The following is a 24,885-nucleotide window of genomic DNA, read 5'->3' on the forward strand; positions in this document are numbered from 1 at the left end:
AGTTAATTAAAATGATTTTTGGTTTCCCGCATTAATTTGTGGAAATAATAAAATGTCTCCTTGTGACCCTTGTGATGCTAAGAGCAGGCCTAGCAAGATAATCATACTTTATATCATATTTTAAAATGTTCAAACTCAGACACCAAAGTTGAAATACATACTTTATTATCCTTTATATAAGGAATAAATCTGAATAAAACTGTTGTAAATGCAGTAGATTCCACAATAAAAATGCAACATTTCAAATAGACCTGAAAAACTAAACCCTATCTAAGTGTGCTAAAAACCCTTAAATGACAGGTTGAAGGTCACGGATTCTTTCTGCACATCCTGGCAGAAGTGTAGATTCCAAAACACAAAGTCTGAATTCCAGCTTAAGCTAGAGCAGAATAAGCAGGTCTTTTCAGTCAAGTAGCATCATCGTTACCAGCAACCGCAGGTCAATAAGACTAAACGCTCGGTGACAACAGGACAAATCAAACTTCAATTCTACTCTACTAAAATGTCAAGGCTGCACTGACTCTACTCAAAGCTGGAACATGATCTCAAAGTTTGAATGAATTATTCTGTGAACGGCCGCAAGAAAACAAACATAGCAGGGTAGAGCGTGACTGGGCTACGACATAGACATGCTAAAACTTTAATATCATACAAGGGATTAAAAGCTCCAAAGTGTCCATGAGGACATATCTACTGTAATCCGGCTGGAACATTCAGTCTTCTGCAGTGAAAATGGTCACAGTTCTGATTGATTGTTGAGCAGCTCAGATTTCCCTCCTTTCATTAACGACAGAAATAGTTACATTCTTTGAGTCACAATGAAAACATTAAGGTTAATATCAAGTATGGTACAAAATCTCTGACCAATATTTGCCTGATTAATGGATTGGATGAATCGTTAGATGTCGCGGTAATTAAGGCACCTTTTTTTTTTTTAAACCTGGCCCAGTTTGCAGGTATCCAACACCTTAGGGGGTTTTACCTGTGTTCCTCGCACTGATAAAGGCCATACCGTGAGTTCTGAAGTGTGTATTCAGATCTGATGCCTTGTCGAATCGTTTGCGACAAACCTTACACGTTAATGACGGCTCGTCGTCAGTTTGATCTTTGGACGAGGGAGATGCTGGCATAGAACCGTCAAGGGAACTCTTCTCGTGGTTCTTGGTAGTACTGGGAGAAGGTACTGGCCCTGCGCTGAGGGCGTGGGGGTCGTCAGTGAGGGCCTTTCGCACTTTGTGGGCAATGAAGCAGTGGCGAGCCATAGAGGAGGTGGATGTGAAACAGGCCCCACACTGTAGACACTGCTGATCGCCGCTCTCCGTGCCTCCTCGCCGGTGTTGGCTTATGTGCTCCAGGAACGACGCCTGGTCCTCCGTGGTGTAGCCGCACGGTGCGCAGCGGAACCCAGACTCGGGCTGGGTGTAGGATCCCGGAGCAGAGGACGGCTGGGACTTCTTCGGAGGACTCGGCCCATCCATGGACTCTTCGTCCTGCTCCATTTTCACCGCTCCTCTCTTTTTGCAGCGAGCCCTCACCCGGGTATCTTGCTCTGAAGAACTGTCCGCTTCATCTCTTCTCATCTGACCCAAAAGAACATCAAGTAAAGAACCTCGCCAGGTCACCACCTCCCTCTCTATATCAACAGCAGCAAGTTACAGCTCGGCCGTGAACCCGTTTTACCATCAGTTTGTCCTGGCTGCCTACGTCCATCCTGTGCCTCAGCTGGATGTGCTTCTCCAACATGGCTCTGCTGCTGAACGTTTTCTTCCCGTCGCTGCACCACCTGCAGACAAGAACGGGTCAAAACAAGTCCCCCGGCAAGTCCAAGTGTCGGAAGAATAATGTAAAGCAGACGGTGCTCACTGGCAACTAAAGCCACGATTTGTCCCTTTGTGCTTGTCTCTGATGTGACGTCTCAGGCTGGATGTGGATGTGAAGGAATTCTCACACTTGTTGCATGGAAATTTCTTTAGGGTCTGCCCAACAAAAGTAGGAAGAACTTAAGGAGGATGAAAGAATTGAATGGGGTTATATTTTAGGTGGATGTTCATACCTTGCCATGCTGTTCGGCCATATGGCTAATGTAGACTTCCCGGTCTTGGTAGCGTTCCTGGCAGAGAGCGCACTTCCATCCTGAGGGGTTCTTTACCTTTTCTTTTGTCATCATTTCTTCCTTATATTCATCCATCCACATCTCCCCATCTGAGCTCCCCAATGCTGATGCAGTGCGTGAGTGAGAGGAAGCAGCAGGAGGTGAAGGCATTTCCTTCTTTACTGTGGGAGTCTTATGGATCTGAGGAGGGGAAACGCACGAGTCAAACGCCTTGAACCCTCCAGTGAGAAATGCAGCTTAAACCTGCACATCACACACATCACACATACCTTAAAGTGTTCCAGGAGCGAATTCCGTTGTGAAAATAACTTGGTGCACTCGGGACACTTAAATACATGAACCTTTTGATTGGTTAAATGAGTTTCAAAGTGGGTGTGCAAGATAGCCTTGTTTGTAAAAACTGTGTCGCACATGACACATTTAAAGATCATCCTGTAGAGAGAAATAAAAACGGACCAGTTAACGATGACATGCAGTATGTTTTCTCATGCACAGTGCAAACACATACGTGGTCTGTCTGTCTGTAAGTGCTGGATGCTGCGATGTGATGTGACTCTGGATGCTGTTGGCAGACTTGAAGGCCATGGGGCAGCTGGGGCATTTGTGAAACACGTCACAATGAGCCTGTTGGATGTGAGACTTGACTGAGTTGAGCCCTCCGAACACCACGAGGCAACTGTAACATCTGGGAATGATCAAAAGGAGGAAACAATGGAATTCACTTCAATGGATTCACCAGCAATGCGCCCTTTTTTTTTTTACATTCATTTCACTTGATTCAGAAAACAAGGCACCTGTATCCAATGCGACGTGAATAATGCAGACAGGTGTGGCTCAGGTGTGTTTGAAACAGCGGCTGCTCGACGGAGGCGCCGCACTCAGGACATGTGTGTGGTGTGGAACCCCGATGGATGCGTTGATGAGCCGCTGCGCTGCAGCTATTGGAAAGGAGCATGGGAGGAGAACACTCTTTGCAGGGCTGGAGAGAAGCAGATGAAGAAATGAAGGGCCTTTCTGTTCATCAGCCATCCTTGAGCAAAGCAAACAGTCAAAACTTACAGCGATGTGAGCTGGTTTGATCTCCTGGAAATGTTCTGCCACCTCTTCTTTGCTGCCGAACTGGATCTGACACTCGGGACATTTATAATTTACGTTCTGCGCCGTCTCTTTCTTTTTGCTGGACAATATCTTCCGTGTTGTCTGTTTGGGTTTAGGGGTGGCCTGGCCTAAAACTGATAACTGTCCTGATGAGGACAACAGAGGAGATTGCGAGAGCCCATCTGTTGAATCAATGAGAAACTCGAACTCAGGAATCTCTGACCAAATAAACGATATTGTTAGAACTTAGCAACCTTCACTGACCTGCAGCCACAGATTCTGGCTGGCCGATCATCTGCTCCACAGGGACAGGCTTCATGACCAGGTGTGAACACTGCATGATCAGGCCTTTCTCCTTGTGCTCTCTCGCATGTAAGAGGAGACTACACTTGTTAAAGAAAGCCAACCGCTTGGTGCACTGGTTACAGGTTACCTCGATCCTCAGCGAGCGCCGAGAGTAATGCCGCACCAAACTTTGCTCCAAAGCAAAAGCATCGCCGCACTCCAAACAGCGGTAACCCTGCAAAAGGGACAAAGACTGTTAATGACAGAATTATGACATAATTAGGTTAAACTGAAGATGAGCTGGCGCACAAAGACATATTAACAGTTTGGTGTTTAATACATGGAAATGGAAATAATGAATAGGTGGGTCATATGAAGGTTTTTACATAATATATAATAGTAATTTAAAAGATCCTCACATCACTTTTACTTCTATTGTGCATTACAATAAAATGGGATGCATTTTAAAACATATGCGATAGTTGATTTATATCGATTAATAATGGAAGTGAAAAAGATGATGGATTTACTTGTGCGGGCAGAGGAAGTCCCCACTCTGCAGGAGGTGGTGTGCTAAGATCTGGTTTGTAGCTGGGTAATGGGTTCCTGTTGTTGAGGATCTTGTTGAAGGCTTCAACCAAACTGGTCTGACTTTTGGATATGATCGCCCCTGTGCTGTTAACTATGGACGCCGGCTTGTTGTTGTTTTGAGAATGAAGCAGATGAGGAGCGCTACTTAGACTTCTCAGCCCCAGGCTGCCAGGATTGACCCTGGGAAGTGAGGCAGAGATGGAGGGGAGGGCTGCAGTTCTGGTGAGGTTCACAGCTGTGGGGGTGACCAGAGGTTTGTCCACACTTTCATTTCCAGCCCCTTTAACTGAACTGGTTCCTTCGTGGAGTTCTGCAGATGAAGTTATCTGCAGCTCTGCTTTGGACTTTGTGTTGGACTCTGGTGGATTTTTGAAACTATCCACACTTTTGGCTGAGTTTTTTCCACTTTTCTTAGGGTTGGAAGCACCAACGGTCTTGGCGATGCTACCTGACTGCATTTTGATTTTAACCTTGAGGGGATGGAGCGGAGGTGAATCTGTCTCTGGGACCACACCCTCGGTATCAGCGCCAAAGGTCTCCTTCTTTAGAGCAATGCTTTCACTGAGGTGTTCGTATTCACTTTGCCTGTTTTCTTCTCGGAATTCACTTTCCATGTGCTCCTGTCTGTGACCTGAATCCTTGTGATTCACACTCTGGGATAATTCAGGACTGCTGCTTCTCTTAGGGACGAGGATACCCATCTCACTAGGAGGTGGGCTCTCAGGTGAGTCCCGCTCCTCGATTACATGTTCTGGATATTCCTCCTTTTTTTCTAATGCAGAGTTTGTAGCAGGTTCGGAGGAGCTGTGAGAACTCTGTAACAGGGGAGCTATGGGAGGGGAACCAGGGGTTGTAGTGTCATTTTTGTCTCCACACTGCATAGCAGGTTTTGAAGATTTAAGCAAAGGGAAATTGGAAATTGGTGGAGAAACAAGACAAGGGGTGGTTTCAGGTGACCCGAGCAGTACTTTTGCTCTGCGTTTAAATTTGGGAGGTGAGGGCATGATAGATACTGGACTCTCATGGATCACAAGGGGACTTCCTAAATCAGGCTCTGAATCATCTTCATCTGAGTGAAGGGTAGGTTTGATTACATCTTTCATGGTGCCATTTTGTGGCAATGAGGTGGCTGGATTACTACGACAAGCGTCCTCTTGATGTGGCTCTTGAGAAGGAAATGGAGCAACTGAAGATTTAAGGTCAGGACTTGATGAAGTTGGGGGGTAGAGGAGAGGCTTCAAACTTGTTATAACATCTGCTGTGTGTTGGACCAATTCAACTTCATCTCCTTTGTCTGTTTCAACCTTACTAGTCCTTGATGAGGGACCTGCTGGATGAATTGGCCAGGTATGCGTGCTGGATTGGCCCTGCTCACCAATGGATTCTTCAAAACCATTAGCAATCTGGGGTTCCCCTGGTAGAAGAAGGGGCACTTTAGGGCCAGGATGTGATGTCAAGTGATCAAACTTGACTTGGACGTGAGCGTTTAATCCGCAGTTTGATGGACTGACCCGTGCATCTCTGACGCACCTTTCGTCTTCAAAAGACTCAGCCCGCACAGTGTTCTTGACAATAACACTGACTACAGGAGGGTCGCTATGAGTGGCAGGGGGGCAAGGAAAGCATGAAGAAGCCCCACTCATTCTTTCATTTGTAGCTGACCGGATCTCATTTTGCTCATCTTCTGGGCTTGACTGAATGGCCTCTTTGGCATCAATATCAGGAATGTCAAACGCTGCCAGCAAATCATCGAAGTCGGGGGTTTTCATGTCCCCCATTGCCGGAAACGACCCTTAAATCCTATCAAAACAACACTTGTGTTAGTCTTGACGTGCAAGTCACAGTTGCAGCTTAACACTGGTGCGCGCAAAACGTACATTTAACAGGTGTGTCTTAAACTAAAACTAAACTAAAATGACAGCCGCTATCACGAAAAACACAGTTAAGAGCAAAATTTACAACCTGCAATAATTTTGATAGCTACACGACAAAATAAAACAATACTGTGCATAATGCGTAACCAGTAATGTTTCAACAAGTAGGATCTTTTAGCAAACAACTACAATAGCTCAAGTTTAGCATAGCTACGAGTAGCTAACGTCATCGCCTTGCTAACGGCAAAAAAAGGAGTTATCTATATGATGGCAACACTTGGCAAAATATATTGCATATGATGCATGGTGTGTTTGTTTTGGGGGGAAACTACATTTGTTCACACTTGTGTTTGAGTTACCTACTTGTTAGCGAAGTTGTTTCTTGACTTTCTACTGCGGCGCGGAAAATACTCGTCACTGACGCACGCGACAGAGATTTCCCAGAATCCTCTGGTGGTTTGATTAAACTTAGCGAGTGGGCTCATATACGTTATTCTAAAGAAATAATAATATATGCAGTATACCCTACAATCTTTTTAGAACCTGAGTTCTAGTCATAAATACGTTCACATTTGAATATGTGTATTTACATAACAGAAACCAGCATTTCTGAAATTAATCACAACTGTTCCCTAAAAGTTACTTCTGTTTTTTCAGTGTTGAGTTTTATCATGCATATCAACAGACATATCCTTGAGGCATTTTACAAGCGTTACATGACATCCCCCCAATATCCTTTATTGAGGAAATTTGTACAGTACAAACCTGTATTTGCCTGATACAAAACATTATTATGAGGGGTTTACCTTATGGTTAATAAACATCTTAAAGCAGCGCAAAGTCTCCTATTAAGGAAATGCCAAAGTGAACATTTTAAAAACAAGATTAGAACTCAAACCAGACATGTGATGTTGACAAATAGCAAATACTTGTGTTTCAAGAGTATAAATCAGCGTTCCACTGAACAAACTTGTATATTAAGCAAAAGGTTTCTGTGGTCGGGGGTAACGTTCTGAATAACACATGCGGTGCAACTTAATGTCATTTTTATTGATGATACATGAAGCTTCTGTCAGGAGTGTTTATTTCTTTTTCTCATCTTTTTTCTGGCTCTCTGGCTTATTGCCTGTCTGGGAAGCCAAGGAGCCCATGGCGTTCCTTATAGCATCATTGTTGGGGTCAACTCCAGGAAGGTTTTCCAGAACACTCTGAAGGAACTCTGGATCTTGCATAATATCATAGTCCTCCTCGTCCTGGACACAGTAAAGTCACGCTGTAATATCTATTTAGTTGATGTTGTTTTGTAGTTTATTTTTTAAACTGCTTAAGAAGGCAGTGATGCAAACAGCTTTTCCTACCTTGGCCATAGAAGAGTCTGCTTCAGTTCCTGTATCCATGTCTTCAGTGCCAAACTCTGAAAGAACAGTTAAAAGTAAATTTCAGCTGAACGCTCACTTGTATTTAAAAAGCAACAACTACTACAGTAATATATAGAAGCAAGCTGCAGAGATCACACTCAAGCATCTTTAGGGACCTTTAATCCTCCTATTATCCTTAATAGTTGAATAGATAAATAACCCTTTGATAACGAACTCTATAAGTGAGTTGACCTGTCCTCTAACATCAGGCCAAACTTTTACATTGGCATTGATTTATCTTGAAATGTTGTCACGCATGTTGTGTACTACCATTCATGACCACAAGGGTATGAATTGGGTTATAAACCCTATTGGTTTTTGTGATGATATGACCTTTTCTGTCATGCTACCATCAGGGCAAAGTTTCAGTTTTAGAGTCAGTGTAACCTGATTTTTCAAGATACACTGGCTTTAAAACGAAAAGTTTGCCCTGGCCTGCTGTTGCTTCATATGCTTCAATAAGAAAGTTTCAACACAAAGAAGTTTCAACACAACTAAAACAGCTTGGAGTCAAACTGACCCGAGGAGGAACACCAATGTCCACAATAAGCGTCTGCCATGAAATATTAACCAAAAATCAAAGTCAACTGTTCACTTTTGAATGCTAAAGATCAAACAGGGTCAAATTGACCGCGATAATTGAAGGGTTATGGTGACAGTGTAGTATCACCTGTTTCAACATAGAAAAACCCTTAATCTTTTCCAATATCTACCGAGATAGGTAATCATTAGCCACTGAATTCATATAATTTGCAAGGCAGAGACATCCGCAAAGTTCTTTCTGGCAATGACGGATTATGTAAGTGTGCCTGACTCCCTCTGCAGGTGGATCACTCACTTCCTGACGGATCGGAGGCAGTACGTGCGGCTGGGGAAGACTGTCTCGGACTCCGTCACCATCAGCACCGGATCACCCCAGGGCTGTGTACTTTCCCCCCTCCTCTTCTCCCTGTACACTAACTGCTGCACCTCAAGCCACCAGTCTGTCAAACTGATCAAGTTTGCGGATGACACCACCCTCATCGGTCTCATCTCCAATGGAGACGAGACTGCCTACAGGAGGGAGGTGGCTCGACTGGTGTCCTGGTGCGGACACAACAACCTGCAGCTGAACGCTCAGAAGACAGTGGAGATGATTGTGGACTTCAGGAAAGTCACAGCCCCTTTGCCCCCCCTTGCCCTCATGGACTCCCCCATCACCAACGCGGACTCCTTCCGCTTCCTGGGCACCACCATCACCCGGGACCTTAAGTGGGAGCCAACCATCAGCTCCCTCATCAAGAAGGCCCAGCAAAGGATGTTCTTCCTACGGCAGCTGAGGAAGCTCAAACTGCCTCCCAGGATGTTGGCGCAGTTTTATACGGCCATCATCGAGTCCATCCTCACCTCCTCCATCACCGTGTGGTTCGCTGGTGCCACCGCCAGGGACAGACTGAGGCTGCAGCGCGTCGTGCGCGCTGCCGAGAAGGTGATCGGCTGCAGGCTTCCATCCATCCAGGACCTGTATATCTCCAGGACCCGGAGGTGTGCAGGTCGGATCACGGCCGACCCTTCCCACCCTGGTCACGGACTGTTTTCCCCCCTCCCCTCAGGCAGGAGACTACGGTCCATTCGGACCAAAACCTCCCGCTACACAAACAGCTTCTTCCCCTCTGCCATCAGGCTGCTGAACACCAAGTGACTTATCACTTAAGCACCATGTACAGCAGCCAGTCGGACTCACGAACAATACATTACTCCTGCATGGACCTGCACTATTTCTTACCACATACCTCTTACCACCTACTATTTATGTATATAATGTATATATGTCTTATTTGTCTTATTTTATTTTATTTTATTTAACTTATTCTAGTGTGGTCTTCTTTATGTTGATTGTCGCAGCGTCACACCATGACACATTCCTAGTTTGTGTAATACTGTGTATTACATGAACAATGGCAATAAACCTGCTTCTGATTCTGATTCTGATTCTGAAGTAGTTTTAAAAAAACCCAAAAAAAACTGTGGTACAGAAGCAGCCATCACTATGATTGCCACCATAATAAAACCTCATATCTAAACCTGTCTGTTCTCCTAAAATAGAGACAACCAAATATCTATGTTTGACCTCCTTCTCCTTGCATGGACATCTGTAGTGCGTAGGCGATCTGCTCATCCTCGGTCATTCGACTGAAGTCTGGAAGCGCAGGCGTGGTCGAGTCTGTGTGTGGAACAGACATCTTTAACAGGGTATCAGGAGACTCTGAAACAGAAAGAGGGGCACGAATCACAAACTGTAGCGACACAATCTGTGCATGTCTTAAAATAAGACAGAAATCAGCATGATGCTGGGCTCACCATCTACAACAGTAGAGGAAACACCAGCATCAGCAGCTGAGGCAACAGTGGTTCGACGAGCCTCTTCCTCCTGTCGCTGCCGCTGCTCCTCCATTGAGACCCGCAGAGCCTTAAAAAGAAATGGACAGACTCACATCATACATCAAATAACAAGTGTGGTTATCTGTAGTATATAGGGGTGTCGGGAAAGAAATGTATTCATGTAAGAATCGTGATATTTGTCCCCTATGATTCTAGCTCAAATCATCAAAAATATTTTTTGGAAATTAACATTTCATGGCAGCACCGTCCTTTTCTGAATCAAATCGAGTCCTGAGACATCTAATAGTAGAGCAGTATAAGCAAGCAGCAAATTGGTGTCCATCTCTGGTCATGTCTTACCAAAGCAAGCTCAGGGTCGGCACTGGGATCCACTCCAAAATCAAAATCACTGGAACCAAGACCCAATGCTGCACCTCCTTCTCCAGCCAGGATGGGAGATGACAAAAGGGCATCAGCCAAACTGGGACCAGGAGGGACAGTGATCAGGTGAGAGCCTGTGCCCTCTTTACCATTCAGACAATTGATGAAGGCCGTCAGCTTTTCTGTGTTCATTTCCTGCATAGATAGCAAGTTAAAAGATGAAACGATCAGATCACCTGGGCTCTATGAGTAAAGAGGAAACTGTGCCTGTTGTGCTGTGGCTGTTTCACGGGAAAATACCTCCTCTCCAAAGTTTATGACATCCACGTTGACTTTTTCCTTCTTGAGCCGCTTTGCCATTTTGATCAGCTACAAATGTGGAAAAAAAGTCAGACATGCATGAATTTTTAGTGTACATATAGAAAAATGGAACAGAATGAGACTCACTTCTTTTTCATTATCCTCCACTGGACTGCCAACAAACACAATAATGCGCATCTTGTGGTTTTTTCCCTGTCTGTGCTTCAGGGCCAGCTACAGTAAGCAAAACCAAAGTCATACAAGTTTAAATAAAAACAGTAACTCTGGCATCACATAACCATTTCTCTTCAATGACAATCATAAACCCACATGTGCCACTCTGATACCGGTGCAAAAGCTGATGTTTCCACAGGGCTGTACTGCATGGAGTTTGGAGAGTATCCTGGCCGTATCTGGAGTCAAGGTGGTAAGCACCTCGCAATTGCTGGATACAGGCATAACGCAATGTTAGTAATGTGATATTTATTTTGGTGCATATGCCGATACATCAATTAAAACACAAGCGCTCTCACTTTGCCATGGTAATGAGGCCAACATTGTTTTCCGGATTGCTACGTGTTTTGGAGTGGCAAACAATATTTACTGCATCCTGCTGAGCCTGCAGCCGGGTGGGCAGAAAATCTCCATTGCGCATGTACTCGCTGTTATCCACACTACAAAAAAATGTAGAGCATTAATAAACATTAGGTAGAACAACATGTATACTATCCATCATCGGTGCACATTTGCTGAAAACACTACGATTTAAGGAAGTGGAAATAGTCAATTTAAGATGATGTTAAATAGCAAATTCTCTCCTCTGAAAATTTGCTATTTATTATCATCTAAAAGTGCTGATTGAGAGAAATGTAAACAAGAGTGAAGCAGACATTGACGACTGAAAGAAATTTAATAAACATAACATAAACATATCCGTGAATGAAAGGTATTAGCCTCAGAGTTTTGCTACCCATCGACATTATGTTAGAATAAAACAAATTCACTTAGAATGTACTGGTTATTGGGAGGTTTACTGTGTCCATTAAATAAGCCCAATACTACGTTCTCTTTGCAAGTTCTTTTATAATGGGCTAATCGTGGGCTAAGTGTTTGTTAGCTTGTTGAACTCACGCGTTTTAGCAATTTTAAGAAAGAAGTGAAAACTATGGGCTTTGTGTAACCTAGAAACACATAAAGCATCAAATAATACCAATAAGGTAAAACCAGCTATACAACGTCGACTAGCCTAGTGCTAGGGCTTGTGTATGCTAACAGCTACTTGGAGGGTGACTCAGTGAAAACATCGAGCAGCCTCAAATGATAATCATCAATATCACAATTGGGGAACAAATATAAATAAGCGACGTACTCCGGTAAATTCAACATGCCATACGATATTTATGAAAATCCAATTCAATTATATTTCTACTCACTTACCAGACCACAGTACTTTCAAGCACCATTTTGCCATCTATTTCCTAAGTTTAAGTGGTGGATTCTGGGTAATGAGGTTTTTCTAAACCGGAAACGAGAGAAGGACTACGACGACTACTACTATGGTGGTTTCTGGGTAATGAGGTTTTTCTAAACCGGCCGGAAGAGAGAGAATGACACTATTTATTTGTGTTATTTGATAAATCTCTTCACTCTGTTCACTCTGTGCCAAATTATTGTAATAGAAGAATTGCTCAGCTAAATTAATTGTGTTTGTAAGAAACAAATGCTAAAATAATGTTATGATGTTGAATTTGTGGAGAAGCTCATTTTGGCGGCAATTGCACCTTGCTGGGATCCAGGTATGTAAGCTTTTTAACATTTTTATTGTTGTTTTGTGATTGGGGAAAAAATAACATTTTTTTAAAAATGAGAAAATGTTTGTTTCTTTTTTCCTTGGTCTTATTGCTTGGATATTTTCCTCTTCTTTTAGATCTATCAGGTAAAATTCTCATCTTTCCCAGGGAGAGAACCATTAATCATGTGAAATTCAAGACACCAAAATCTTAATCTAATTCTCTGAGCATCTGTTTCAGGTTATTAAAGCTTTTGTGTAGAAAGTTGTGACATGCTAAAGCTGAGTTTAATCAATCATTGTAGATTTGTGTTTGGAGATGACAACATGAGCTGAATGTGCATTCAATGTACAGATAATACACCCATCTCCATCCACAGCCAACCCTGCATTAGAATTTATTATTAGTGACATATGTAGATTAAAAAATAAACATACGAAAACTAATGATTTAAAATACGTGTTTATTCCTTTAGAATGAGACATGAAATCACAACCACATAAGCATTAGAAGGCATTTCTATGACTCCAAAAGGGGTTCTACACTGTAAATACAGGGTGACCAAAGGAAATCAGGTCATTATTGATCTGTGTTCTTTGATGAATTTCTTCACTCTGTCCCACACACCCCCCTCCATCAAAGTTTAAAGGTTAACATCACAGAGCAGAATAAAATCGAGAGAGCCTTGAGTGTGGGACATCAGATCGACACGGCCTGACCACATGGTTAGACAGCTATATATGAATTTAGTTCTTTTATAACCCATGAATTCTTCTATATTTGCATTTTGTCTTGTATATCACCTGTGTAGATTATGGTTAATTATAGAAGAATTGCTTGGATAAAGTCATTGTTTTTGTAAGAAATCAAATGCTAAAATAATGTTGTGATGTTGAATTTACAGATGGAGAAACTCTTGCTCATTCTGGTGGCACTTGCCCCTTGCTGGGCTGCAGGTATGGAAGCTTTGTAACATTATTCTTGTTGTTTTGTTATAAAAGACAATATTTTAAACTGTTTCTTCTCCACTTGGTCTCATTGCTTCTTCTTTTAGATCTATCAGGTAAATTGCTCATCTTTCCCAGAGAGAGCAACATTGATCATGTGAAACTCAAGACATCAAAAACTGTACTCAATTCTGTGACCACCTGTTTCAGGTAATTAAAGCTTTCGTTTCGAAAGTGGTTTTGGAGTAGAGGAGCCTTTGTTTATCCCCGTTGCTCACAGCTTTCTTATCATTTCAGATTCATGACAGACATGAGCAAGAGCTACTCTATTTTGTCTGTGGCCACTGCAGCGCACACAAATGCCTTTGTGCTTTTCAAGCCAGATGAAGAGAATGTCTTTAGGGTGCACGTGCTTGATGGTGCGGCAGACTTCCGGTCAGTGCCGATAGCTCCAAGCACCTGGCACTCTATGTGCACAACCTGGGACTCTGCCACTGGGCTGGCTCAGCTGTGGCTGAATGGCGAGTCGACCGTCAAGAGATACGTCAAGAACGGGCCGATCACAGGGCCACTATCAATCGTCCTGGGCCAGGACCAGGATACCTACGGAGGAGGTTTTGATGCAAAACAAAGCCTTGTGGCCATGCTGAGTGATTTTCACATGTGGGACTATGTCCTTCCTGCCGCCGAGATCAGGCTGAACATGGATGGCCCGTGCTTCACCCCGGGTAACGTGTTCGACTGGAGAAACATCCAACATGAGCTGGCTGGGAAAGTGATCCTTGCAAAGGCCTCTGATGTTGTGTAACTGTCTGTAAAACTGTGACTGAATCAGTAACAACCAAAGTGTTATTGATCTTCTAGAACCAGACATGAGACTGACATCACATGAGAAATGTTCCTTTCAGCTCCTTTCAGAGGACACAATGCAAATATGTATCCACTGAAGTACAGCTGGATGTTATAAGCATAGCAATGGAAACTTATTGCATGCTGTAGTGTTAGGTATCATAATAAATACAATCAATTTATTTACTGTGCTACTTAATAAAATGATAAAATATAGTCTACATGGTCTGGCTTCATATTGACTTCACATGAAGAGCAAAATCCATACACACAGCACAGCCAAAGACATCACTAAGCAGGTTTTACCTAGAACCTCCCAATAAAGTTACAAGAATGAAAGAACTCTTTAATTAAAACTGGAGAGGTAGCAAAAAGCTTAATGTCTCAACACACTGCATCAACTAAAACCCTCCATTTTCCTCTGATTAAACCAGAGATTAATCAATTAGTGTAGATTTGTGTTTGGAGATGAAAAAACACAAGCTGAAGCCAATGAATGAGCATTCAATGTACAGATACTAAACCCATCTCCATGAACACCCAACTGCTGCATTAGAATTTAATATTGGTGTCATATGTAGATTAAAAATAAACACACCAAAAGCCATGATTTACAAAGTATATTTATTCCTACAGAATGAGACATGAAATCACAACTACATAACGAATGAGAAGGCATTTCTGTAACTCCAATGTACAAACAACAAGGTTTGAACACTGTAAAAACAGAGTGACCCAGGTATCAGAGTGACCCAGGTATCAGAGTGACCCAGGTATCGGAGTGATCAAAGAATTAGACTGTCAGCATTGTCAGCTTTGCAAGTTAAGTGAAACAGTCGTTATCCAATAACAACTGTTTCCTACATTACCGTGATGATATTGTGAGAAGAATTATTGTTGTCGTTATTGTTATTGTTACTATTATCGTTTAAATGCTACGATGAGTAGATTTAGAGTGTTTAAGGAATGTTGTTGGAAGAGAGGAACATGTGAATGTTTGACAAGTAGATTTGAAGTGTCTGAGGAATGTTGTTAAGAAAGAGGAACATGCGAATGTTTTACAAAAGTATTGCTTACAACCGAAACCAGCACTCAGGTGTAACCTGTTCCTTAAAGATAAGAGGAGTTGTAAGGATGTTCCTCCACCTCTTGCTCCACCAGCTCCCCCTCAGGCGGTCCCATTGGACCCGCCCAGAGCCTTAGATCCCCTGGCTCCGAACACTAATCCCTTTTTGGGCCCCTCTCCATCGGGAGCCCAGTGCAGAAATTACCATATGCAGGACAACACTGTGCAGATGCACCCACTGATCCAGGTTGCAAACCCACAAGCTGGTGTGCAGGGTCAAGAACCTACTATCTTGGTGTATAGAACCTGGACTCCAGAAGACTGTAAAAAAGCTTGTGATGGCATAACCTTGCCCCAAATGGACGTAGAGTCGTGCATCCAAGACATAAGACAATTACTAGGAAGTTACCATACTAACAGTACTGAAACCCAGCAAGTCCTCGTGTGCGTTAATGGCAAGAAATGGGGCACTGTTGGGTCCCAGTGGATCCAGCCACTCAACAACCATGGCAGCCTGGCAGCCAAGAACTAAATGACAGACTTGACAGACTGTACGAGCGCATGCGAACTACTTTTAACAGACGAGCTGACTACAGCGCCATTACGGCCATGAGACAAAAGACTGACGAAAGTTTTGAAGACTATAGTATGAGAATGAAAGACGTGTTCCGGAAGAATAGTGGAATTCCGTATGCGGAAGAACCAGAAGGTCCCTACCAACAGCAGTTAAAGCAAACTATACATGGGGGATCAAAACCAGAGATAAAAACCTGGGTAGAGAGACAGTTAGTTGATTTCGGAACCTGTTCCCTAAACCGCTATGAACAATATGCTATGCATGCTGAAAGACAATGCCAAAAGAGTAAGAATCAATTCCCAGGCAAGTTTTTCAATGCCAACCCTCTCCCAAGCCGAGGCCGGGGGCGTGGGCGTGGGCGAGGCGGAAGGGGAGGAGGAGGCAATTCCCGTGAAAATGATCAGTGTCATTATTGTAAAAATTATGGACACTGGGAACGTGATTGCAGAAAGAAACAACGTGACCAGAGATACAAAAGAGGACAGCAGCAAGGTTCTAATCCACCCCAGCAATGACTAGAACCGGAAAAAGATGTCACAAAAATTGAAACAAATCAGGGCACAAAATTTGACCAATTTGAAAAAGATGACTTAGAAGATGTTTTAGACTTAGAAACCATCTTCATGTTGAAGGCAAACCAGAAATACAACTGACCATGTTAGGTGATTCTTTAACATTCTTAGTGGACACGGGTGCAGGTAAATCAGTAATTAGAGATCCAATAGCCCTGAAGCCAACCTCTACACAGATTTTTGTGAGATCAGCAAATGGTCTCGTAACCAAAGAAAGAATGTCAGTCCCTGTAGACGTCTGTGACCCTGTAAGTGGAATCACACCTAAAGTCCCTTTTGTGAACTCCACCACATGTCCCGTAAACCTATTAGGAAGAGATCTTATCTCTCGGCTCCAATTAATGATTCACACCACAACCAAAGGGATGTGGTCTGTACATAGAATGGTTAATCTGTGGGTAAGAGAAGGAGAGAAGTGCAGTAAATTCTGGTCACTCGACATTCCCGAAAAGCAGCCCCCTCCATTCTCTGACCCAATCACTATGATATATGGTAAAGCTTTGTCATACTTACAGCCTGAAGCCCAGCTCCACAATCAAGCTGTCCTGCATGTAACCATGCACGTGGAGCGCATGGGTGAAATCTGTAAATCAGACTCACAAGGCACACTAAGCTATGCAGAGCAGTTTGCTAAACTTAAAGATCCACAAATGATGATGTACGGTAATTATGCATCTATATGTGTGTGGTCATACGGCTGTCTGCACGGCAGGAAGCCTTTCCGCTGAAGCAGCGGCGCTATTCAAAGTGTCAGGTTCTGTACCACATGTTTCTATTGCTAAACCGCTTAAGAAAAGATGGCAAGACCTGAGATGTGATGCAAAATAGCTGTATGTAAATGCACTGCACATACTAGCAACACAGACGCAGTCTCACAAGGCAATCCCTTTGCTGACAGAGCCGCAAAGGCTGCAGCAAATAACAACACACTTCTTGACAATGAAGAGGAATCAGAAGAAGAATGGACAAATGTAATACAAGATGTAAATGAACTGTTTAAGATGCCTTAAGCTGTACCCATGTTGAACTCTGAGTGTAAGAAATGTGTTTCTAGGAAAATGACGTACAGTAATGCAATGAAATTTCATGAAAATGTAAAGATGTAATACTGATGATGAGAATCTAGACGCATTTAACGATAAACAGGAGGGAAATGTGAGAAGAATTATTGTTGTCGTTATTGTTATTGTTACTATTATCGTTTAAATGCTATGATGAGTAGATTTAGAGTGTTTAAGGAATGTTGTTGGAAGAGAGGAACATGTGAATGTTTGACAAGTAGATTTGAAGTGTCTGAGGAATGTTTTTAAGAAAGAGGAACATGCAAATGTTTTACAAAAGTGTTGCTTACAACCAAAACCAGCACTCAGGTGTAACCTGTTCCTTAAAGATAAGAGGAGTTGTAAGGATAAAGGAATTTGTAAAGATGGAAGAAGTAGATAGAAGACAAAGAATCGTGAGGTCCTGATTGACATCAATCTTGTGCGCACCAAATAAAAGAGGCGAGCGAGCAGCAGACGAGCAGAGTTGACAGAGGAAGCTTGAACTGCTGCTCAGCTCTCCCTTGCAAGGACTCCAGTTGTTTGCGTGGTTTGTCTGAGTCTTAACATAAGAGTAAAGAACAGCGCGCAGCCGGAGTCAAAAAGACGTCTGAAGTGAAAGACCTTTCATCACGAGTTGACGGAAGGCCGGTCTTCGTCCTCCCAGGGCGACCATCTCCAGTGACGGGAAGAAGGCACCAAAACAACTCAGAGAGAAACCATAGAAGCAACGGAGTGAGTATAAGACACGAAAAGCGCTACACTGAAATACTGCAAAGGTTATCCTGCCTGGTCATCGGGAGAGAAGCAGAGGCAAGATACACCCGCCTCTTCGGAGGTAGAAGCTTGGTGTATACTCTCCTGATTAAAAAAGAGGGGTTATAAGGCCACGGCAGAAGGACTCAACTAGATATCCAGTAGGGATTGAGGGCTGTTCAGTCGGAGACCAGAAATCTCCACCCAAATACATAAAAACTGATAAAATAAAGTGCACACATGGGCAACCAACATTCCACAAAAGGTGCTGAATTCGAAATCCAGGTTCATGTTCACATGTTCAATTGTGGGTGACTAAGTTTAATTGGGATGGTAACTTAGACAGGCCAAGCAATATTACAAAATTAAAAGAAGATTTAATAGAATATGGAAAGAAACATCCATCCATCCATCCATCCATTCTCTACCGCTTATCCGGGGTCGGGTCGCGGGGGCAGCAGCCTAAGGAGAGAAGCCCAGACTTCCCTCTCCCCAGCTACCTCCTCCAGCTCATCCGGAGGGATCCCCAGGCGTTCCCAGGCCAGTCGAGAGACATAGTCTCTCCAACGTGTCCTGGGTTTCCCCGGGGGTCTCCTACCGGAGGGACATGCCCTGAACACCTCACCAGGGAGGCGTCCAGGAGGCATCCTGACTAGATGCCCAAGCCACCCCATCTGGCTCCTCTCAACGCGGAGGAGCAGCGACTCTACTCCGAGCTCCTCCCGGATGGCAGAGCTTCTCACCCTATCTCTAAGGGAGAGCCCAGCCACCCTACGGAGGAAGCTCATTTCAGCCGCTTGTACCTGTGATCTTGTTCTTTCGGTCATTACCCAAAGCTCATGACCATAGGGGAGGGTAGGAACGAAGATCGACCGGTAGATCGAGAGCTTCGCCTTTCGGCTCAGCTCTCTCTTCACCACAACGGACCAGTGCAGAGCCCGCATTACTGCGGACGCCGCACCGATCCGCCTGTCGATCTCCCGCTCCATTCTTCCCTCACTCGTAAACAAGACCCCGAGGTACTTAAACTCCTCCACTTGGGGCAGGATCTCCTCCTTCACCCGGAGAAGGCACTCCACCTTTTTCCGGTCGAGAACCATGGCCTCGGATTTGGAGGTGCTGATTCTCATCCCAGCCGCTTCACATGCGGCAGCGAACCGATCCAGTGATAGTTGGAGGTCACGGGCCGATGACGCCAACAGGACCACATCATCCGCAAAAAGCAGAGACCCGATCCTGAGGTCACCAAACCGGATCCCCTCAACACCATGACTGCACCTAGAAATTCTGTCCATAAAAATTATGAACAGAATCGGTGACAAAGGGCAGCCCTGGCGGAGGCCAACCCTCACCGGAAACAGTTCGACTTACTGCCAGCAATTCGGACCAAACTCTGGCACCGATCGTACAGGGAGCGGACAGCCCGTATCAGCGGGCCCGACACCCCATACTCTCGGAGGACCCCCCACAGGACCCCCCGAGGGACACGGTCGAATGCCTTCTCCAAGTCCACAAAACACATGTGGACTGGTTGGGCAAACTCCCATGCACCTTCGAAGACCCTGCTGAGGGTGTAGAGCTGGTCCACTGTTCCACGCCCAGGACGAAAACCACATTGCTCCTCCTGAATCCGAGGTTCGACTATCCGGCGGACCCTCCTCTCCAGTACCCCTGAATAGACCTTACCAGGGAGGCTGAGGAGTGTGATCCCCCTATAGTTGGAACACACCCTCCGGTCCCCCTTCTTAAAAAGAGGGACTACCACCCCGGTCTGCCAATCCAGCGGCACCGCCCCCGATGTCCACGCGATGTTGCAGAATCGAGTCAATCACGACAGCCCTACAACATCCAGAGCCTTAAGGGACTCTGGGCGGATCTCATCCACCCCCGGGGCCTTGCCACCGAGGAGTTTTTTGACTACCTCGGCAACTTCAGCCCCGGAGATACGAGAGCCCATCTCCAGGTCCCCAGGCCCTACTTCCTCACTGGAAGGCGTGTTGGTGGGATTGAGGAGGTCCTCGAAGTATTCCTTCCACCGATCCACAACATCCCGAGTTGAGGAAAGAAACATCCAAAAGTAAATGTGGGGTTGACAAAATGTCACCTCTGGCTCACTGAATCAAAATATAGAAGAGAAAAACAAAATCAAGAAAAGGAAAAACGAAAAAGAGAAAAAGAAGAGAAAAATAAAAACCCCTTTTACCCATCACTGAGTGCGTACGTGAGAGAGGAGGACAACGAAACAGGATGCAGAAGTCGACTGATGAACATGCCTCCTCCGTATGTTCCTCCACCTCTTGCTCCACCAGCTCCCCCTCAGGCGGTCCCATTGGACCCGCCCGGAGCCTTAGATCCCCTGGCTCCGAACACTAATCCCTTTTTGGGCCCCTCTCCATCGGGAGCCCAGTGCAGAAATTACCATATGCAGGACAACACTGTGCAGATGCACCCACTGATCCAGGTTGCAAACCCACAAGTTGGTGTGCAGGGTCAAGAACCTACTATCTTGGTGTATAGAACCTGGACTCCAGAAGACTGTAAAAAAGCTTGTGATGGCATAACCTCGCCCCAAATGGACGTAGAGTCGTGCATCCAAGACATAAGACAATTACTAGGAAGTTACCATACTAACAGTACTGAAACCCAGCAAGTCCTCGTGTGCGTTAATGGAAAGAAATGGGGCACTGTTAGAGGAGATTGGGTCCCAGTGGATCCAGCCACTCAACAACCATGGCAGCCTGGTAGCCGAGAACTAAATGACAGACTTGACAGACTGTACGAGCGCATGCGAACAACTTTTAACAGATGGTTAATTATAGAAGAATAGCTTAGATAAAGTCATTGTTTTTGTAAAAAATCAAATGCTAAAATAATGTTGTGATTTTGAATTTACAGATGGAGAAACTCTTGCTCATTTTGGTGGCACTTGCCCCTTGCTGGGCTGCAGGTACGGAAGCTTTGTAACATTATTCTTGTTGTTTTGTTATAAAAGACAATCTCCCCTTGGTCTCATTGCTTCTTCTTTTAGATCTATCAGGTAAATTGCTCATCTTTCCCAGAGAGAGCAACATTGATCATGTGAAACTCAAGACATCAAAAACTGTACTCAATTCTGTGACCACCTGTTTCAGGTAATTAAAGCTTTCGTTTCGAAAGTGGTTTTGGAGTAGAGGAGCCTTTGTTTAACCCCGTTGCTCACAGCTTTCTTATCATTTCAGATTCAAGACAGACATGACCAAGAGCTACTCTATTTTGTCTGTGGCCACTGCAGTGTACACAAATGCCTTTCTGCTTTTCAAGACAGATGAAGAGAATGTCTTTAGGGTGCACGTGCTTAATGGTGCGGCAGACTTCCGGTCAGTGCCGATAGCTCCAAACACCTGGCAATCTATGTGCACAACCTGGGACTCTGCCACTGGGCTGGCTCAGCTGTGGCTGAACGGCGAGTCGACCGTCAAGAGATACGTCAAGAATGGGCCGATCACAGGGCCACTATCAATTGTCCTGGGCCAGGACCAGGATACCTACGGAGGAGGTTTTGATGCAAAACAAAGCCTTGTAGCCATGCTGAGTGATTTCCACATGTGGGACTATGTCCTTCCTGCCGCCGAGATCAGGCTGTACATGAAGGGCCTATACGTCACCCCGGGTAACGTGTTCGACTGGAGAAACATCCAACATGAGCTGGCTGGGAAAGTGATCCTTGAAAAGGCCTCTGATGTTGTGTAACTGTCTGTAAAACTGTGACTGAATCAGTAACAACCAAAGTGTTATTGATCTTCTAGAACCAGACATGAGACTGACATCACATGAAAAATGTTCCTTTCAGCTCCTTTCAGAGGACACAATGCAAATATGTATCCACTGAAGTACAGCTGGATGTTATAAGCATAGCAATGGAAACTTATTGCATGCTGTAGTGTTAGGTATCATAATAAATACAATCAATGTATTTACTTTGCTACTTAATAAATTGATAAAATATAGTCTACATGGTCTGGCTTCATATTGACTTCACATGAAGAGCAAAATCCATACACACAGCACAGCCAAAGACATCACTCAGCAGGTTTTACCTAGAATTTCCCAATAAAGTTACAAGAATGAAAGAACTCTTTAATTAAAGCTGGAGAGGTGGCAAAAAGCTTAATGTCTCAACACACTGCATCAACTAAAACCCTCAATTTTCCTCTGATTAAACCAGAGATTAATCAATTAGTGTAGATTTGTGTTTGGAGATGAAAAAACACAAGCTGAAGCCAATGAATGAGCATTCAATGTACAGATACTAAACCCGTCTCCATGAACACCCAACTGCTGCATTAGAATTTAATATTGGTGTCATATGTAGATTAAAAATAAACACACCAAAAGCCATGATTTACAAAGTATATTTATTCCTACAGAATGAGACATGAAATCACAACTACATAACGAATGAGAAGGCATTTCTGTAACTCCAATGTACAAACAACAAGGTTTGAACACTGTAAAAACAGAGTGACCCAGGTATCAGAGTGACCCAGGTATCGGAGTGATCAAAGAATTAGACTGTCAGCATTGTCGGCTTTGCAAGTTACATGAAACAGTCGTTATCCGATAACAACTGTTTCCTACATTACCGTGATGATATTACTACTGCAAATAAAAACAATAATTGTTACAAGAATGATATTCATAAAATGATGTTTTGTTTTATTCTCATTATTCTTTTTCCTCTTATAAAATGGCACAAGTGCCTTGATCTCAAGGCCAAATCAGGTCATTATTGATCTGTGTTCTTTGATGAATTTCTTCACTCTGTCCCACACACCCCCCTCCATCAAAGTTTAAAGGTTAACATCACCGAGCAGAATAAAATCCAGAGAGCCTTGAATGTGGGACATCAGATCGACACGGCCTGACCACATGGTTAGACAGCTATATATGAATTTAGTTCTTTTATAACCCATGAATTCTTCTATATTTGCATTTTGTCTTGTATATCTCCTCTGTAGATTATGGTTAATTATAGAAGAATAGCTTGGATAAAGTCATTGTTTTTGTAAGAAATCAAATGCTAAAATAATGTTGTGATGTTGAATTTACAGATGGAGAAACTCTTGCTCATTCTGGTGGCACTTGCCCCTTGCTGGGCTGCAGGTATGGAAGCTTTGTAACATTATTCTTGTTGTTTTGTTATAAAAGACAATATTTTAAACTGTCTGTTTCTTCTCCCCTTGGTCTCATTGCTTCTTCTTTTAGATCTATCAGGTAAATTGCTCATCTTTCCCAGAGAGAGCAACATTGATCATGTGAAACTCAAGACATCAAAAACTGTACTCAATTCTGTGACCACCTGTTTCAGGTAATTAAAGCTTTCGTTTAGAAAGTGGTTTTGGAGTAGAGGAGCCTTTGTTTAACCCCGTTGCTCACAGCTTTCTTATCATTTCAGATTCATGACAGACATGAGCAAGAGCTACTCTATTTTGTCTGTGGCCACTGCAGCGCACACAAATGCCTTTGTGCTTTTCAAGCCAGATGAAGAGAATGTCTTTAGGGTGCACGTGCTTGATGGTGCGGCAGACTTCCGGTCAGTGCCGATACCTCCAAGCACCTGGCACTCTATGTGCACAACCTGGGACTCTGCCACTGGGCTGGCTCAGCTGTGGCTGAACGGCAATTCGACCGTCAAGAGATACGTCAAGAACGGGCCGATCACAGGGGCACTATCAATCGTCCTGGGTCAGGACCAGGATAGCTACGGAGGAGGTTTTGATGCAAAACAAAGCCTTGTAGCCATGCTGAGTGATTTTCACATGTGGGACTATGTCGTTCCTGCCGCCGAGATCAGGCTGATCATGGATGGCCCGTGCTTCACCCCGGGTAACGTGTTCGACTGGAGAAACATCCAACATGAGCTGGCTGGGAAAGTGATCCTTGCAAAGGCCTCTGATGTTGTGTAACTGTCTGTAAAACTGTGACTGAATCAGTAACAACCAAAGTGTTATTGATCTTCTAGAACCAGACATGAGACTGACATCACATGAGAAATGTTCCTTTCAGCTCCTTTCAGAGGACACAATGCAAATATTTATCCACTGAATTACAGCTGGATGTTATAAGCATAGCAATGGAAACTTATTGCATGCTGTAGTGTTAGGTATCATAATAAATACAATCAATTTATTTACTGCGCTACTTAATAAAATGATAAAATATAGTCTACATGGTCTGGCTTCATATTGACTTCACATGAAGGGCAAAATCCATACACACAGCACAGCCAAAGACATCACTAAGCAGGTTTTACCTAGAATTTCCCAATAAAGTTACAAGAATGAAAGAACTCTTTAATTAAAACTGGAGAGGTAGCAAAAAGCTTAATGTCTCAACACACTGCATCAACTAAAACCCTCCATTTCCCTCTGATTAAACCAGAGATGAATCAATTAGTGTAGATTTGTGTTTGGAGATGAAAAAACACAAGCTGAAGCCAATGAATGAGCATTCAATGTACAGATACTAAACCCGTCTCCATGAACACCCAACTGCTGCATTAGAATTTAATATTGGTGTCATATGTAGATTAAAAATAAACACACCAAAAGTCATGATTTACAAAGTATATTTATTCCTACAGAATGAGACATGAAATCACAACTACATAACGAATGAGAAGGCATTTCTGTAACTCCAATGTACAAACAACAAGGTTTGAACACTGTAAAAAGAGAGGGACCCAGGTATCAGAGTGACCCAGGTATCAGAGTGACCAGGTATCGGAGTGACCCAGGTATCGGAGTGATCAAAGAATTAGACTGTCAGCATTGTCGGCTTTGCAAGTTACGTGAAACAGTCGTTATCCGATAACAACTGTTTCCTACA

The 24,885-nt window shown here is 43.7% G+C and overlaps 5 protein-coding genes across 7 annotated transcripts; 3 read left to right on the forward strand and 2 right to left on the reverse strand.

Annotated features, from left to right (window-relative positions):
• Positions 1 to 148: 148 nt before the first annotated feature.
• Positions 149 to 6,480, reverse strand: znf687a (zinc finger protein 687a). 2 transcript variants are annotated; one of them, XM_057045715.1, is made up of 11 exons: positions 6,325 to 6,480; positions 4,027 to 5,887; positions 3,476 to 3,731; positions 3,173 to 3,393; positions 2,908 to 3,092; positions 2,622 to 2,798; positions 2,383 to 2,545; positions 2,054 to 2,293; positions 1,864 to 1,976; positions 1,681 to 1,783; positions 149 to 1,580 (listed from the first exon to the last, which is right to left on the reverse strand). In XM_057045715.1, exons 2-11 carry the CDS (start codon positions 5,863 to 5,865, stop codon positions 969 to 971), a joined length of 3,909 nt encoding a protein of 1,302 aa, XP_056901695.1. In that variant the 5' UTR covers positions 5,866 to 5,887; positions 6,325 to 6,480; the 3' UTR covers positions 149 to 968. The 2 variants fall into 2 exon arrangements, with proteins under 2 accessions (XP_056901695.1, XP_056901696.1); XM_057045716.1 differs by having other exon boundaries at positions 6,321 to 6,403.
• A 182-nt stretch (positions 6,481 to 6,662) lies between these two features.
• Positions 6,663 to 11,991, reverse strand: LOC130532844 (26S proteasome non-ATPase regulatory subunit 4-like). The gene is made up of 10 exons (XM_057045736.1): positions 11,859 to 11,991; positions 10,955 to 11,095; positions 10,752 to 10,866; positions 10,569 to 10,655; positions 10,422 to 10,490; positions 10,101 to 10,316; positions 9,720 to 9,828; positions 9,490 to 9,624; positions 7,320 to 7,375; positions 6,663 to 7,214 (listed from the first exon to the last, which is right to left on the reverse strand). Exons 1-10 carry the CDS (start codon positions 11,882 to 11,884, stop codon positions 7,044 to 7,046), a joined length of 1,125 nt encoding a protein of 374 aa, XP_056901716.1. The 5' UTR covers positions 11,885 to 11,991; the 3' UTR covers positions 6,663 to 7,043.
• A 52-nt stretch (positions 11,992 to 12,043) lies between these two features.
• Positions 12,044 to 22,009, forward strand: LOC130532846 (serum amyloid P-component-like). 2 transcript variants are annotated; one of them, XM_057045739.1, is made up of 4 exons: positions 12,044 to 12,217; positions 20,914 to 20,965; positions 21,047 to 21,149; positions 21,237 to 22,009. In XM_057045739.1, exons 1-4 carry the CDS (start codon positions 12,158 to 12,160, stop codon positions 21,745 to 21,747), a joined length of 726 nt encoding a protein of 241 aa, XP_056901719.1. In that variant the 5' UTR covers positions 12,044 to 12,157; the 3' UTR covers positions 21,748 to 22,009. The 2 variants fall into 2 exon arrangements, with proteins under 2 accessions (XP_056901719.1, XP_056901720.1); XM_057045740.1 differs by lacking the exon at positions 12,044 to 12,217 and adding an exon at positions 17,786 to 17,997.
• LOC130532849 (serum amyloid P-component-like) lies at positions 12,833 to 14,223 on the forward strand. Its single transcript, XM_057045743.1, has 4 exons — positions 12,833 to 12,936; positions 13,116 to 13,167; positions 13,266 to 13,368; positions 13,456 to 14,223. Exons 1-4 carry the CDS (start codon positions 12,934 to 12,936, stop codon positions 13,964 to 13,966), a joined length of 669 nt encoding a protein of 222 aa, XP_056901723.1. The 5' UTR covers positions 12,833 to 12,933; the 3' UTR covers positions 13,967 to 14,223.
• Positions 22,010 to 22,806: 797 nt separating the features above from the next.
• LOC130532848 (serum amyloid P-component-like) lies at positions 22,807 to 24,220 on the forward strand. The gene is made up of 4 exons (XM_057045742.1): positions 22,807 to 22,929; positions 23,109 to 23,160; positions 23,263 to 23,365; positions 23,453 to 24,220. The coding sequence occupies exons 1-4, from the start codon at positions 22,894 to 22,896 to the stop codon at positions 23,961 to 23,963; spliced, it is 702 nt and encodes a 233-aa protein (XP_056901722.1). The 5' UTR covers positions 22,807 to 22,893; the 3' UTR covers positions 23,964 to 24,220.
• Positions 24,221 to 24,885: the final 665 nt, after the last annotated feature.

The sequence above is a fragment of the Takifugu flavidus genome, chromosome 10 (assembly GCF_003711565.1).
Source record: "Takifugu flavidus isolate HTHZ2018 chromosome 10, ASM371156v2, whole genome shotgun sequence".
In the NCBI taxonomy this organism is placed as follows: domain Eukaryota; kingdom Metazoa; phylum Chordata; class Actinopteri; order Tetraodontiformes; family Tetraodontidae; genus Takifugu; species Takifugu flavidus.